Genomic DNA, 17,202 nt, shown 5'->3' with positions numbered 1-17,202 from the left:
TTCCAGGTCAGGGTGATGAGTGGCTTGTGAGGGGATGGCGTTCCCATGTACCTGGCCTTTGATGCTGGTTCCAAACGTAGAGTTGGCAGGTATTGTTGGAAGAGCCTTGGGGAACGTGAGAGTCTTGTTTTTAAAGAGGATGAATTGTCAAACTGAGTGAGAGAAGTTGGGGGGAACAACTTGAGGCCAATCTCTGTTTTGTATGAAGTTCCCATTTGAAAGAGAAGGGCTTTTTTTTCCGCGGTGGGTGGTTTCAGCCAATGGGAGGCAGCGTGTTAATTTCAGGACGGCCAATAGCAGCGCGACTGGGGGCACGCAGCCCCGCCCCCCGGGGGGCTTTAAAAGTTGCCGCAAAAGTTTGGAGGTTTGTTCAGGGCTGTTTCCCGGAGGGAGCAAGCAGGAGGTGACTGAGGAGGAAACCGGCTCCTAGGACTCACCACCAGGGGCGAGAGCAATGAGCGAGGCGGAGAGCTGTTCCCCTAATCCCGGGGAAAAGAAAGTCCTCGGTATGCTATGTGCAGAGTGAAAAGCTCCATCCTTTACCCACAGCCAGCCCGCCCCTTGCTGAGGGGGGGATAAATATTAATAATAACTCAATCCCGCCCTAGAGGCTTTACGGCTGCAAGTTTAAACACTTGCGTTTTGAAAGGGTGTTTTAAACTTTAGCATACCTTTTAACTTTTACATTTTCTTTCTTTAAAAATGCAGACCCTTGAAGTTTAGTTACTTTTCCTTAAGTGCATGTTAACTTTCATTTTCAAAATGAATTTCCGTGGGTTGACAGCGTTTGAAATTCTGGTTATTTCGGAATATCGGTGGCGGTTTTTTTTCACTCAAATGACCTTTGGTTTGTTGTCTGGCTTGTGGAAGGCCCCCACCCTCTTAAAATGTACTCTGCCCTGTGTGTGCTTTTTTTTTCCGGAGGGAGCTGGTTACTGGGGACTAGCACTGAGTAAAGCGTGATTTCACTTATAAATGATGCAAGCTTAGATTTGAAATGTTTGTATTTCCATCCGCCGTTCCTCTGCTCCCTCGGTTTCTTTCACCTCTAGTTTTGATGGCTAAACTTCAGTTGTTTTGGGTTGCAACTTTAAGTGACGCTAGCTGTTTTGCGGAGGCATAATTTGAACTGTATGCAAATTAATTGACATCTCTAATAGGCTATTGGTGAGTTAATGCCTCTAATTGAGTTAAATTATTTCCTCCTAATCCTCGCTTTGAAGCTGTGAATACAACTGAAGGTAATCCCTCATGCTGGCACAGTATACATAGTCTACTGGGTTTGAACTAATTGGAATCCATGTAGGGAGCAACAACAGATAACAGGTAGTGAGTGAAGTGTTGGGATGCCACTTTTTGGATTATTGTGTGCAATCCTGGTTTCCTTCCCTGCTGTAGGAGAGATGTTCTGACCCTTGAAAGGGTTCAGAAAAGACTTACTTACAAAGATATCACCAGAGTTGGAGCTCTAGGGAGAGGCTGAGGCTATTTACCCTGGAGTATTGGGGGCTGAGGGATGAACTTGGTTTATAAAATCATGAGGGGGCAGCCAATGCCTTTTCCCCAGGGTAAGAGTGCCCATAATGAGGGGCATAGGTTTAAGGTGAGGGGATGGATTTAAGGGGCAACTTTTTGTATGTAGACAGTGATGTGTGTGGAATGAGCTGCCAGAGGAAGTGGTGGAGGCTAGTACAATGACATTTAAAAGACATCTGGCTGGGTATATGAACAGGAAGGGTTCAGAGGGATATGGGCCAAATGTTGCCAAGTGGGACTAGATTGATTTGTAGAGGTACTGGGGTTGACAAGGACAAATCTCAACACCAGCTTATGGTCCAACAAGCTTTGAGCATTGCTCCTTCATCAGGTGCCCTGGTGTCATGTTTGTTTTGGGCATGGATTAATCTGGGATATCTGGTCAGCATAGACTAGTTGGACCGAAAGTCTGCTTCCATGCTGTACAGGTCAAGACTGATGGTTTGCTAGTATTTCTGACTTCATAGTTTCCCTACCAAGTCCACAGTCTCTTGAGCATCTCACCACTACAGGCTTGCAATTCCCATGGGTCCCCCTTGGGGAAGGAGGTCTGAATGAAGCTTGTCACTTGCAGGTTAAGCAGACATCCTGAACTGTCTGGTCACCACACTACAGGAAGAAAGTGATTGCACTGGAAAGGGTGCAGAGGATATTCACTAGGATGTCGTCTGGTTGCAGCATTTCAGATCAACCTAGCCTACATGTCCCTGGACACTATGGGGTAACTTCCCATAGTCAATCCACCTAACCTGCACGTCTTTGGACTTTGGGAGGAAACCAGAGCACCTTGAAGAAACTCATGCAGACTGTCTGGAGTTCACAGACCATCATCTGAGGCTGGAATTGAACTCCAGTCCCTGGCACGGAGGCAGCAGTGTTAACCACTGAGCCACTGCCACCTATTTTGGTAAATGAATTCCAAGTACAGAACTCTGCCTGTCCAACACTGGAAGAAATGTGAGCATCTTCAGTCAGGTTTTTATTTCAAAAATCATAGAATGTTTGTAGAAAGAGGCCATTTTGCCCATCAATACACCACTGACCCTCAGAGCATCCCACCTAGATGCATCCCCATAATCTGATCCCTGTGACCCCTCTTCAGTCCCACCCAGCTTTGTGTCTTTCTTGTTTATAAAGATACAATGGCACAGCCAAATTTTTCCTTTCTGAAGGTGTGCAACATTATCTGAAATAGAAAAACATGGCTATCAGTTGATGCCTATGTGAGCCTCCACATTTTCTACATTAGCAGGAGTTGCACATCCCAAAAGCTCTTTCTTGCTAAATGCTGTGGGATATCATGAGGTGTTGAAGGGAGTCCTTTCTCTTAGAGTCATAATCAGAGATAGTTAGTTTGGAAACAGACCTTTGGTTCAACTTGTCCATGCAGACCAGATACCCTACATAAATCTACTTACTTGGCCTGCACCAATCCTGATGCCTTTTTAAATGTTGTAACCCTAGCAGCCTTCAGCTTCACCCACTTTGCGCCTCCTTCCTTCCCATTCCAACTTATTGCTGTGCTTCGTGGCCCAGCAAGTCTGCACCTGCCAATCTACACCAATCCTGTTTGCTCTGTCGCCTTGCATGTTATGACATTTCAAGTCATTGTCTGGCAACCTTTAGTAGGTTGTGATTGCCTGCCTCTGACCCTCTGTCAGCACATTCCAGATACCTATCACCCTCTTGGTGAGAAATGTCCCTTAAACCTCCTGCCCTTTATCTTAGATAACGAAATGTGAGGCTGGATGAACACAGCAGGCCCAGCAGCATCTCAAGAGCCAAAGCTGATGTTTTGGGCCTAGACCCTCCAGAAGGGTCTAGGCCTGAAACATCAGCTTTTGTGCTCCTGAGATGCTGCTGGGCCTGCTGTGTTCATCCAGCCTCACATTTCGTTATCTTGGATTCTCCAGCATCTGCAGTTCCCATTATCGCTGCCCTTTACCTTAGTTATGTCTGTTTGCTGTTGACCCTTCAACTAAAGGGAGCAGCTGTTTTTAGCCAGTGTTCCTGTCCCTCAATTTTATCTGCTCAATCAGGTCCCTTCCTCGCTTTCTCTGCTCTAAAGTGAATGACCCCAGCTTATCCAGCCTCACTTACATCTGAAATGCTGTAACCAGACAACATCCTGGTGAATATCCTCTGCACTCTTTCCAGTGCAATCACTTTCTTCCTGTAGTGTGGTGACCAGACAGTTCAGGATGTCTGCTGAACCTGCAAGTGACAGGCCTCACTCAGACATACCCCCCCTTCCCTGAGGGGGCATTTCTTGCAAAGTGAGTTTTTTCTGGAGATGGTGCTATTTTGGGGAAATGAGCCTGACTATTTCTTCATGGATATTCTGTGTACCCTAACTTGCTCTCTCTTGCATCTCTCAGCTAAAGGTGTTCTTGGTACGGTGAAGTGGTTTAATGTCCGAAATTGCTATGGATTCATAACAAGGTAATCTTCCCCTGTCTAACCAAGATTTGTTGCCTGTTCTCTAACTTCTAGGGACAGGTTCTGTGCTGACTAACTATTACCTAGACAATGAAGGGAGCTGTGTTTTCTGTCCTGTCTCCATTGGTTGAGGTAATTTTAGAATGAAGGGGTAGAGTCAAAATATTTGCGTCAGATTCTGGAGTGAAACTATTGATAGAAGTTTGGAATGGTCTGTTTCAAATGGCAATTGATCCATTGTGTTTTTTGATCTAAGTGGTACATGTCTCTATGTTGAACTAACTGGTTGAGCCAGTATTTGCTTCAGTCGTTGATTTGGGTACATCTACTAGTGTCATCTGGGTGTTCAGTTGCCCCACTGGCAGCAGGCAATTGGTTTTATCTCCTTTACTTTCCCTCTGCCCTCAGTCTGGTTTCTGGCCAATATGGTCTAACAGGTCTGGATTCCCAAAAATAAAGTTATCTGGTTTTACTGGGATAACAAGGTGTAGAGCTGGATAAACACAGCAGGTTGAGCAGGAAGGCTGATGTTTTGGGTCTAGACCCTCTTCTGGAAATCTCGAGGTGCTAGACACACAACGTCAGCCTTCCTGCTCCTCTGCTTGGCCTGCTGCGTTCATCTAGCTCTAAACCTTGTCACAAATTCTCCAGCATCTGCAGTTCCCACTATCTCTTGTTTTTATTCTGTTCTGTGGATGATGCTTCACACCCTTTCAGCTCTAGGACAACTGTCCCCTCCAGCTCTTGTCAAGATATTCACTTAGCTTCTGTAGGTAGAGCCCTTGGGACAAGAAATAGGCTGAATAAAAGTAACTGACTTGGCTTGAGCATAAATCAACCAGTTAGTTGAAATGCTGTGTTCCAATGGCTTTAGGACCCTGGAGAAACCTGTTTAGTAATGACATTGAGCAGCTCCTGACTGTATATAAATAGGCAGAATGAGTAGCCTGGTGTCATGTGATCTGACCTTGTCTATAGTCCAACAGGTTTACTTGAAAACACAAGCTTTCAAATAAACCATTGGCTCTAACCTGGTGTTGTGATTGCTGAACTTGTCTACTCCAGTCCAACACTCTACCTCCACAGAATGGATAGAGAAAAAGATAGTGAGTTTTAAGTCAAACAGCCCAACATTAGACACCTGCAAAGAAAGGTTGTTGGCTTGCTTGCCAAGCAGGCTGGCTATCATGCACTGTCATGTACAATAACCAGCCATCTTGGCAAATCGGCTAAACCTCATCTACAACCCAAGCTCCAACTCCTCAAACCTTAAACATGTGCTACCCTGACTGGCATTAGATTGTAATGTTTACAAGGCCTCCATGTTAATTCATAAATATTCTGTAGTTTGATTTTCAAATCCTCAAACCTTAGACCTTGGATGTTGCTTTGACCTTTCTGACCAGTATGTCTTGATCCCAAACTCATGAGAGGGCATAAAACGCAATGCAGATGTTCCATATGAACCAACTGTTTTCTCCACCTCCACCCCCCCCCCCCACCCCCCCACCGTGCTTGCCTATCAGTACTCTTATTCCCTTCTCACTTCTGTTTATCCAGCTTCCCTCTTAAATGTATCTATACTATTTCCTCAACCACTCTGGGAAGCTAGTTTGATGTTTACCCCACTCTGGGGGAAAGATGCTTCTTTGGATTCTGGGAATTGTGCAGGACTGTCTGATATGACTAAAGTTCTGAGATCTCCTGCAAACTAAAGCATCTTTATTTGCCCCATCAAACCTCTTCCTTCAATGATTAAAGACCTCTATTTGTGTCACCACTCTAGGGGTTAGGGGGGCCCTTGCTCATTCAACCTGCTGTTGCGGGGGGGGGGGGGGGGGGGGGGGGGGGGGCGGGCGGGCGGCATGGTGGTGGAGGAAAGGATTGAGCTCACTAATCATGCTGATATGTTCTGCAACATGACCACATCTTCTTATCTAACATTTCGAACATCAATGGCTTCTACTTCAGAAGACATGAAGCCACTTTAATAAAAGCTTGTGGTTTCTATGATGTAGACCTCAGTGTTGGACTACAGCAGCCAATGTGAAGGGTCACACCACCAGGTCATAGTCCAACAGATCTATTCGAATACTTGCTCTTCAGGTGTCTCTGAAAGCTTGAGACCAAATCTTGTCTTCAAATAGACCACTTGGACTATGACCTGGTGGTGTGATTTCTTGGCCTTGTTGTTTCTGTGGTGATTGAGGTTTTTGGCCTAAAGTCTAGTCTTTCTCACAGGTAACTGAGGGAGGCAAATTATGTTAAAAGACTGAACATTTTAATTAAAATTTCAAAGGGTAAAGTTTGAGTATTCCTCCCTTATGCTTTGTGCCATGTCACACTGGACCTAGCCTGGCCTAAGCAGCTTTGAGCTAGCCCCTTTGCTTGCTGGCTCAGGTGAACTTGATGTTTCACATTCAAATGGTTTCGGCTCTTGGTGGTACAGACTTGCTGGGTTGCAGGGTTTATTCCATACTGTGTAGCTATAAGGTATAATTTTGCTGGAAAAGGTGAGGGAATAAGCAATCTTTTCACTGCCGTCCAGATGGGAGACAGTTTTATCGTATTCTTCCTATCTTGTGGCTTGATCTGAAGAACAAGTTCCCTGAGTCAACCAATACCTGACACTTCTGACAGATGAGGTTGGCCCTTATTTGTGGGAGTTTGCTGAGCAATCTAACTCTTGTATTTCAAAAATAGTTGATTGGTTAAGGTCTTAAAGTATAATTGCAAAATTCATTGTTCAAGTTTAAATATGTTCACTGTTTGCTTTCCTTTTCTCCTTTATTCCTCCCCTGTCCCTCATTGCCTTTTTAAAATCTAGGCATGACACACAACAGGATGTATTTGTTCACCAGGTATGAATTTTAAAGTGCACTCTAATTAGCTCCTTATCAGGAATGTTACTTGGCAGCCTGGATAGTAGATTGAGTACTTGTTTACTAGGGCTTACTTGAAAGCTTTCTCTGTGAGAAGCAAACTTCAGAATGCTCCCATGACTGTCACTATTCACCATCCTTGCAAAGTCTTAATTGGCATATTGGTTAGTGAGTGGGGTGGTGTTTTATCATTAAGGTGTGATCTATTAGGCACATCTCAATGCTTTCAGATCTGTGCTAACTGCTCAGGGTAGTGAGGGAGTTTTAATTTGTATTCTAATCTTCTCTGACAGTATTTCTAAACCTGAACTTAAAAGCAATAAGTATTGAACTTTTAGCTAACTTTCTGGTTGTGGCCTTGTTAATCTGTACCTATGACTACCCAATTTCAGCATTGTATCCATTTCTTTGCCTCTCCTTCTAGGGAAAGTAAATATCAATCCAATTAATTCATGTAAATTTTCAGTCACTTGAAAGACAAACCCAGAAAAGGAATTAAACACTGGGGTTGGGTCATCTGTTTATCTAGGTCTCCATTAGAAGTAATCTCCTGTCTTTGCAACAACCCAAAATTTCAGACCCTGGTGCTGAGGACAGAAGAGCAACATGCCCTTCAGCCCATGTGTCAAACATGATGCCAAATTAAACCACCTTCCAGCCATATTCCTCCACGCCTTGCACGTCCATGCTTGCTTAAAAGTCCATCAAATGCCTCTATTGTATCTGTTCCAGATTCCTACCATTGTATAGAATGGAAATAACTTGCCCCTCATCTCGTTTGAACCCTTCCACCTGAAATGCATGTTCCTTTTAGTATGAGATGTTTCAACACTGAAAGATTTTGACAGTCAACCTGTCTATGCTTGCATTAATTTTATTGACCTCTATCAAGTCCCTGCCACTTAGTGTCCACTGCTCTGGAGAAAATAACCTGTCTCCTTTTATAGCTGAAACCCTCTAAGGCAGCCAGCATCCTGGTAAATCTCTTCTGCACCTTCTCCAAATCATCCACACTGTTCCTGTAATGTGGTGATGATAATTAAATGCAAGACTCTAAATGTGGCCAAATAAAGCCTTATAAAGCTGCAACATGTACTGTGTACACAAATGCACTAGTCAGTGCCCTGACCAACAAAGGCAGGTGTGATATATTCAGATAAGCAAGGTGCTGTGTTAAGCTCCACCTGCCCTATCTCTACCCACTTCTGCAACTGATCTATAACCCTATCCTTTCTACACTATCCACAGTCCACCAATCTTTGTTTTCAAACTTACTAACCCACCTGTATTTTCTGCCAAGATGACAAGGCGTAGAGCTAGATGAACACAGGTTCAGGAACAGGAAGGCTGGTGTTTTGGGCCTAGACCCTCCTTCAGAAATGGGAAAGGAGGTTCTGAAATAAATGGGGAGAGGGGAGGTGGATGGAAGATGGATAGAAAAGAGAAGTGGCGAGGAGACAAGTCCAAGAGGCAGGGATGGGGCCAGTAAAGGTGAGTGGAGGGTGGACTAGTCAGGGGGTGGAATGAAGTTAGTAGGTAGGGAAAGGTGTGGCCTGAGGTAGGAGAGGATAGGTGAGAGGAAGAAGAGTGAAGGAGGCAGGGACAAGCTAGGCTGGTTTTGGGATTCAGTTGGGGGAGAGGGGATTTTGAAGATTGACATCCACATTGATACCATTGGGCTGCAGGGTTCCCAAGCAGAATGAGTTGCTGTTCCTACAACCTTGAGGTAGCGTCATTGTGGTACTGCAGGAAGCCTAGGATGGATACATTTCCTATGGAATAGGAGGTGGGAGTTAAAATGGCTTGCGACTGCAGGGTGCAGTGAACCATGAGGGACCTTAAATCCATGTAGACAACATCCACAGCTCTCTGCTCACTGACCACCTTTGTCAACTCCCTGAAAAATTCAGTCAAGTTCATAAGATGTGCCCTGGCAGGCAGATTGTCCCTAACTAGTCCATGCTTTTCTAAATGCATGTAAGTCATATTCCTAAGAATTCACTCAAATAGCTTCCCAACCATTGACGTGAGACTCACTGGTCTGTGGATTATCCCTTTCCCTTTTTGAAAAGAGGAACAACATTAGCCAGACCTCCAGTGGCTAGTGAGGGTATGAAGATCTTGCTAAAGGTCCAGCAATCTCCCCTCTTCACTCAATAACCTGGGGTAAATAACATCAGGTCCTTGGGCACTTTCCACCCTAAATGCTCCTCAAGGGATCCAACACCACTGTTTCTTGATCAGAAAACACCCTGCACACACCCCACCTCTCTATCCTCCATATCCTTCTCTTAGGTGAATGTTGACACAAAGTACTCATCTAGGATTTTCCCCACGTTGTCTCCAAGGAGTTCCCTCCTTCCACCTTGGAGTGGTCCTACCTTGTTATCCTCTTAATATATCTGTAGAATGTCTTGGGATTCTCTAACTGTTCTGCAAGGTCATTTCATGGTTGCTCCCTGCTTGAATACTTTCCCACATTGTTCCTCACAGGTCCTGTCCAAGTTTAGCTTTTTAAACATTACATGTTTGTTCCTTTGTGACTAAATTCACAACCTCCCTTGTTGTTCAATGGTCGCTTACCTTGTCATCCCTAACTTTCCTCCTTACTAAACACACTGGTCTCGAATGCTCCCCAGTCATCACCCACTGAACTGTCTTTATTGTCTCTCTTCATAGACTGCCTACACTGTTCCTCAATGTCTTGGTGGCTGTTTGGGGGGCCGACAGCATAGTCCTATCAGAGATTGCACCATCTTATTTTTGAGCTCTAGCCATATTGGCTCAGTGGATGAGCCCTCCAGTATGTCCTGAGTGCAGATATAACATTCTTCCTGACTTAATAGGGAGACGAGTTACATTATTACCTTCCCCACTTTGTTTCAGGGTTTCACTGCTCTGGAAAACATTGAGCAGCCAGACATGACACTTTATCAACCCAGTCTGTGATGGACATAACAGAGCCTGGAACAAACAATTGCTGGAGAGGCTCAGCAGGTCTGGCAGCATCTGAAGGACAAAACAGCTAACACTTCAGGTCCAGTGACTGTTCCTCAGAGCTGAGATCAGTATGTCAGACTAAGCTCATCTGCCTGACCCATAATATTCCTTGCAGTGAAACAAACAGTTCAGCCCAGCAGTCTAATTGCTCACTTACCTGACTTTGTCTGACTGGTCCTAACAGCCACCTTCCCTTAAATCTCATTTGGCTAACCTGCTGCTCTGGTTCCTAGCCCCCTGTCATTCTAGATTAAACTCACCCAAGTTGCACTAGTGAACTTCCCTCCCCTTTAATTTGGGTGCAAACTGTCCACCTTGTACATGTGACCCTTGCCCCAGAGGAAGTCTCAATTATCCAACAGCCTGAAACCTTGTTCCTTTCACCAGCTCTTTAGCCCCACACCTTCATCTGTCCTATCTTTCTATTCCTTGCCTCATTAGCACATGGCAGTGATATTAATCCAGATATTACTACCTCAAGTTCTTGCTTCTGCCTCTTTCCTAATACTCTGTACAAGCTTGTCCCTCCATCACACTTTCCTCAAGAATTTCTTGCAACTGCTCAGATGTCTTCGACACTGGCACCAGGGAGATGACCACACCATTCTACTAGTTGCAAACTCTGACACAGATGCCTGTCTGTGCCACTAACCCTATCGCCACCTAATGCTCACTGCTTGGGCTTTGCCTGACCCTGCTGCTGATAGTCCTCTGAGGCTATTCTGCCCAATCACATCCAAATCAGCATTGCTGTTAGAAAGTGGAATATCCACAGGACACCCCTGTACTATCTAACCTCCTGGCAGTCACCCATCCACCTGACTGAACCTGTGGAGTGATCACCTCCTGTAACTGGTTTATCACACTCTCTCTGATCTGAGATGCTCCTCAGTGTCCAGCTGCTGTTCCAGCTGAACCATGTGGTCAGGACCTGCAGCAAGTCCCCACTCTCCCTCTGAAGACATCCCATTTCCCCCTCCCTAACCCTGTAACTCAGCATTTCCCACTGACAACACCTACACATCCCTGAACACTCTGGGAAACTTAATCTGGCAAATTCACCTAATTGCATATCTTTGGACTCTGGGAAACTGGAGTGCCTGGCAGAAACACATACAAAATGTGCAAACTCAACACTGATGGTTGCCCAAGAGTGGAATTGACCCAGGTCCCTGGTCCTGAGCAGCAGTGCTAACCACTGAGCCACCCTGCAGACAGCTGTTACACTAGCCTCAATAATGAAGTGTGAAGCTGGATGAACGCAGCAGGCCAAGCAGCATCTCTGGAGCACAAAAGCTGACACTTTGGGCCTAGACCTCCTCAGAGGGGAATGGGGTGAGGGTTCTGAATAAATAGGGAGAGGCGGACCAAAGATGGAGAGAAAAGATAGGTGGAGGGGAGAGTGTCGAGAGGGGATAGGTCAGTTCAGGGAAGACGGACAGGTCAAGGAGGTGGGATGAGGTTAGTAGGTAGGAGATGGAGGTGTGGCTTGGGGTGGGAGTAAGGGATGGGTGAGAAGAACAGGTTAGGGAGGCAGAGACAGGCTGGGCTGGTTTTGGGATGTGGTGAGGGAAGGGGAGATTTTGAAGCTTGTGAAGTCCACATTGATGCCATTGGGCTGCAGGGTTCCCAAGCAGAATGAGTTGCTATTCCTGCAACCTTCAGGTGGCATCATTGTGGCACTGCAGGAGGCCCATGATGGACATCCCATCTAAATGGGAGGGGGGAGTGGAAATGGTTTGCGACTGGGAGGTGCCATTGTTTATTACGAACTGAGTGGAGGTGTTCTGCAAAGCAGTCCCCAAGTCTCCGCTTGGTTTCCCCAATGTAGAGGAAGCCACACCAGGTACAGTGGATGCAGTATACCACACTGGCAGATGTGCAGGTGAACCTCTACTTAATATGGAAAGTATCTTGGAGCCTGGGATGGTGGTGAGGGAGGAGGTGTGGGGGCAAGTGTAGCACTTCCTGCAGTTGCAGGGGAAGGTGCCAGGTGTGGTGGGGTTGGAGGGCAGTGTGGAGCAGACAAGGGAGTCATAGAGAGAGTGGTCTCTCTGGAAAGCAGACAAGGGTGGGGATGGAAAAATGTCTTGGGTGGTGTGGTTGGGTTGTAGATGGTGGAAGTGTCGGAGGATGATGTGTTGTATCTGGAGGTTGGTGGGGTGGTGTGTGAGAACAAGGGGATCCTCTTTGGGTGGTTGTGGCAGGGGCGGGGTGTGAGGGATGTGTTGCGGGAGATGTGGTTAGGGGCATTCTTGACCACTGGGGGGGGGGGGGGCGGGGAGCAGGGGGGAGAGTTGCAGTCCTTGAAGAACTTGGACATCTGGGATGTGTGGGAGTGGAATGCCTCATCCTGGCAGCAGATGCAGCAGGGGAATAGGGAATGGAATTTTTGCAGGAGGGTGGGTGGGAGGAGGTGTATTATAGGTAGCCGTGGGACTCGGTGGGCTTGAAATGGACATCAGTTACAAACTGGTTGCCTGGGATGGAGACTGAGGTCCAGGAAGGTGAGGGATGTGTTGGAGATGGCCCAGGTGAAATGGAGGTTGGGGTGGAAGGTGTTGAAGTGGATGAACTGTTGAAGTTCCTCTGGGGAGCAAGAGGTGGTGCCGATACAGTCATCAATCTAACGGAGGAAGAGGTGGGGTTTGGAGCCTGTGTAGGTGCAGAAGAGGGACTGTTCCACATAACCTACAAAGGCAGGCATAGCTTGGGCCCATGCAGGTACCCATGGCCACCCCCTTAGTCTGCAGGAAGTGGGAGGAACACTAACCTGCTCCCTGACATAGCACAGTCCTAACTGCCATCTCCGACCCTTACACTAGGATGAAAATCTTATTCTGGCTTCTCTCTGAAGCCTTGTATTTGCCTAAGGCTGCATTTATACCAACTTCCACCACAGCAGCAGCCCCTCAATATTCTCTTGGCAATTTCTAAATAACCAGTTACTGAAATTGCAAAAGAACCCACTGTCCAGGAACAGTAATCCACTTAAGTCAGTGACTGCATTCTCCAGGATGCTCCTTGGCGTGTCTCTGCTGCCCTCTGCTGAAATGTTCTGCCTTCTCTCTGCAGGATGCTATCAGTCCTGTTTCTCCAACAATTTAACGTTGCTTCAGATTTTTGGTATCCAGTTCCACTTACTGTACTGCTTCTGCATCTCGTTATTGGGCCAGACAGACAACCTTCTGTCTACCCTGTCAAGTCCCATAAGAATTTGTTGTTTCTCAACTCAGTTGAGTAAGGACTCAACTACACCACCTCAAGTCAGTCTTTCAGCCTTGTGAACTGTTTCCTGACTGATCCCAATGCCAACAGATCTTTCCAGATGTGGTTAAACAAGTGGCTTGTGAACTCTTAACAAGATTTCCCTATTTTGTACTTGTTCTGCATTTGTAGTCATACAGCATGGAAACAGACCCTTCACTCCACCGAGCCCATGCTGACATTCCCAAACTAAACTAATCCCACCTGTCAGTTTGGCTTGTATTTCTCACCTTTCCTCTGCATGAGCTTCTCCAAATGTCTTTTTTGAGCTTAAACTGTCCCTGCATTCACCACTCCTCCTGGCAGTTTCTTCCATGCATTAATAATTGTTTAATGTTTTTTAAAATTCTTCTCCTTTCAGCTTCAAAAAAGCCCCTGGTGTTGAACTGTGCCACCTTCAGGGGAGTAAACATTAACTATTCACTTAGTGAGGGGCCCAGATAAATTTATAAGGTTACCTGCACTGCCCCCCCCCCCCGACATGCAAGGAACCCAGCCTATCCTTGTAGTTCAAACCCTCTAGTGCCAGCCATATCCTGGTAAATCTTTTTCTGAACCTTCTCCAGTTAATATCCTTCCCATAACATGGTGATCAGAACAGCACACAGTACTTGGGCCTTGGAGTCCTCTACAACCTCAACATGACATCTCCACTCTTACCTGATGCCTGAGCAGTGAAGGCAAGCATGTTACTGGCACCTTAACCACCCTTTGACACAAACTTCAAAGAATTATGTATCTGAACCCCCCAAGGTCTCAGTTCTATAACACTACCCAATGCCCACTTAATGGAAACAAATTGCTGGACAAGCTCAGCAGGTCTGGCAGCATCTGTGAAACTTTAATTACTATTTTTAAATGCAACACTTTGCATTTATCCAAGTTGAACTCCATCTGCTACTGTTCAGCCCATTGGCCTGATTGATCAAGATCTTTGACATCCTAGCTAATGTTCACTGGCTACTGTGCCACAATTTTGGTGTCATCTGCCAACTTGGTAACCATGCCTCGCTTATGTTCTCATCAACTAATTTGTATAACTCAGCACAAGTGGACACAGTGCTGATCACTTAGAGCTCTACTAGTTACATGTCTCTAGTCTGAAAAGCAATCCTCATTCATTACTGTCTCTTGACATTAAGACAATTGTATCTAACTGGCAAGCTCAGCCTGAATGCTGCTGTGTAATCTAACCTGACTAATTAGCTTACCATGTGAAACCTTCTCAAAGGCTTTACCAAATCGAAGTAAACAGTGGAGGCAGAGCAGTAGATAATCTCTTTGTCTCAAACTTGGAGTTTGAGGAAGTAACCACTATTTTCCTGCACAAAAATGACTCTATAGTCAGACCCTGCCTCAACATAAATCCAATCTTTCAGAATCACCACAGACTTGCTCTGGTCTGTAGCCCCTGGGTTCTCTTCCTTGCAGCTTTTCTTAAAGGCACAACATTAGCCATCCTCTAGTTCACTGGCACCTTGCCTGTGGTTAGATGATGCAAATATTTCTGCTAGGTGCCCTGAATCTTCCTCCTAACTTCCCAATGTCCTGGGATACACTTGATCAGATCCTGGAGTTTTATCTGTACTTTTATGCTAAGATTTCCAGCACTTCCCCTTCAGTAATTTGAACTTTTCAAACATTAATGTTTATTTGAGTTCTCTACCCTACATTTCTTGATCAACAGTGGAAACTGATACAAACATGTGGATTTTAATATTGCTGTCAACTCAACAGTCAACAGGCTGATCTTTGATCATTGATCTTAAAGGGGCTGTACTCTTCAGCAGCTCTCTTGCTCTTAATGTATTTGTAGAATCTATTGAAAATATAGCCAGCACTTTAATTTGACTTCCCTACTGATCTTGTCATCCTCATGCCTTGCCTTCCCACCTCTCTTACTATCCACAAATTGGTAATGTTATGATCACTTTCCTCACCCAAGTCATGACTATTGCAAGTAATGTGATAGCATCACTGATCCCTGTGGCATTCCTAGTTACAAGTTGCCATCCAGAAAATGCTTCTTGTCCAATGTTTTTAAACCAATTAGCCAATCATCTGTCCTGGCTGGTAAGTGGTCTCCAACATCTTGGGTAGACTAACATGTGGTAGCTTATTAATGTCTTCTTAAAATCTAAATGTAATCCATCTTCAGGGAGGGCAAGGAAGGGGTTGACTGGCTGCATAGGTCAGGAAGCTTTTGGTGCTGCTTTCCAGACTAATTATCAACTAACTGAAGGTCCTTTGCGAATGCTCCAAGGTTGTCTTGGCTAGCACCTCATTGTTGTTGGATCCACTGGTTCTGGATGTGAGTTTGCTTGCTGAGCTGGAAGGATAGTTTTCAGATGGTTCGTCACCATTCTAGGTAACATCATCAGTGAGCCTCTGACGAAGCGCTAGTGTTATGTCCCACTTTCTATTTATCTGGTTAGGTTTCCTTGGGTTGGTGATGTCATTTCCTGTGATGCCATTTCCTGTTCTTTTCTCTGGCTTGGACCCAATCTACCATCCCCTGAGAAAAAGAACAGGAAATGACATCACCAACACAGGAAATGACATCACCAACCCAAGGAAACCTAACCAGATAAATAGAAAGCGGGACATAACACCAGCGCTTCGTCGGAGGCTCACTGATGTTACCTCGAATGGTGACAAAACGTCTGAAAACTAACCTTCCACCTCAGTGAGCAAACTCGCATCCAGAACCTCAACCCCCTGAGCTCAATCTTCTCAATTCGCTAGGATCCATTGGTAACAAGTGACCTTGTATCTGATCTTGTCCACAATCCTGTTATCTGCTCTGCCCTGAGCCCATTAACTGCTCTTGCCACCATAACTGGCACCCTCTATTTTAAAATCAGCAGCATGTGTTCAAATTGCTGTGACCTTGTCCTGCTGACACTAACCTGCCCTGGCCTTGACTCTATCAGCCTCTGTCTGTAATTGATCTACCATGGGGCAGCCTCTAGAATTTCTTCATGATCTCTCTTCTCTAAAACCCATCTGATTACCTGACTGTTAATATTTCCACACTTAATCAGGACAAATTTGACCAAACCATCTCTGCTGTAGTGACATCAAAACTCAAATTATATGAAAGGTGCCAGGCAAATGTAGTTGTTTCTGTAGCTGAGTTGCTTGTGGAAGTGACATCTGCCAGCTTATTTACCCATTATGGCCATATCTGCATTCCTAGACTGGGTGCCAAGTTACATTCTGTCTTCTATAAGATTCTGTTGTGCCATACCCTTCATTTCCTTGCTGCTAACTCTCTGGTATCTTCTCCTCCCCCTCACCCCCAACTGCAACCCCTGAAGACTGCCATCACCCGAAACAATCCCCGTAAGTACCTACGCAGTGTTGGGAATGGAGAGATTGTGGAGTTTGATGTCGTCGAAGGAGCCAAGGCAGAGGTATTCTTCCAGTTTTCTGGTGCTCTTGTGCTGTGCAGGGCCCCGGCTGACATGCTTCCTGGGGAACTTCACCCTCATCCTGTCCACTTCGTAATTCCTGAGTTGTGCCTCTATGGGGGTGGCTGGCAATGCAATTGGAGGGGGCATCTTGCTAAACAGAATTCCTATTTTGTTGGATCTGGGGGAAAGCAAACTAAACTGCTCCAAATTTCTTCCACCATCCCCACCTTTATTGCTGGGTTGTTTTTCCCTTAGCTAAAATGATGGATGCTATAAAACACCATGGCAAGTGTAGACTGACTCAAAGCCGCCTACCCTTTTGAACATAATTATTGCTGATGTTATCTTAATGCCATACTGTACTCTATCCCTATTTCCTTGGTGTCTTTTTGATTTGGTCAGATGTAAGGCATGGAAATGTTGTTGTTTTTAAACTTTGGTCCAACTTGTTCATGCTGACTAGACACCCTAAACTAATCTAGTCCCATTTGGTGTTAATGCATGTCTTCTGTCTGGATGCCTTTTCAACATTGTATCAGTCTCCTCAATCTTTGGCAGCTCATTCCATACTTGCACCATGGTCTGTGGGGAGTAGGGTTGGGGGAGTAAAGAGTTGCCATTTGGGTCCCTCTTTTGAATCATTTTTTCCCTTTATTCCCCCC

The 17,202-nt window shown here is 45.5% G+C and overlaps 1 protein-coding gene across 1 annotated transcript in view; it reads left to right on the top strand.

The window, feature by feature from the left end:
- Positions 1-358: 358 nt before the first annotated feature.
- Positions 359-17,202, top strand: part of LOC125448626 (Y-box-binding protein 2-B-like) — a 40,647-nt gene continuing 23,803 nt past the window's right edge. Inside the window, exons 1-4 of the mRNA XM_048524036.1 lie at positions 359-506; positions 3,915-3,978; positions 6,803-6,836; positions 16,445-16,540. Of these exons, the coding sequence (XP_048379993.1) occupies positions 455-506; positions 3,915-3,978; positions 6,803-6,836; positions 16,445-16,540 (246 nt within the window). The 5' untranslated portion in view covers positions 359-454. The remainder of the gene's footprint in view (positions 507-3,914; positions 3,979-6,802; positions 6,837-16,444; positions 16,541-17,202) is intronic.

This window comes from Stegostoma tigrinum, chromosome 45 (assembly GCF_030684315.1).
Source record: "Stegostoma tigrinum isolate sSteTig4 chromosome 45, sSteTig4.hap1, whole genome shotgun sequence".
Classification (NCBI taxonomy): domain Eukaryota; kingdom Metazoa; phylum Chordata; class Chondrichthyes; order Orectolobiformes; family Stegostomatidae; genus Stegostoma; species Stegostoma tigrinum.
The sequence above is the reverse complement of the archived record's forward strand: the minus strand, read 5'-3'. Positions and strand labels throughout refer to the sequence as shown.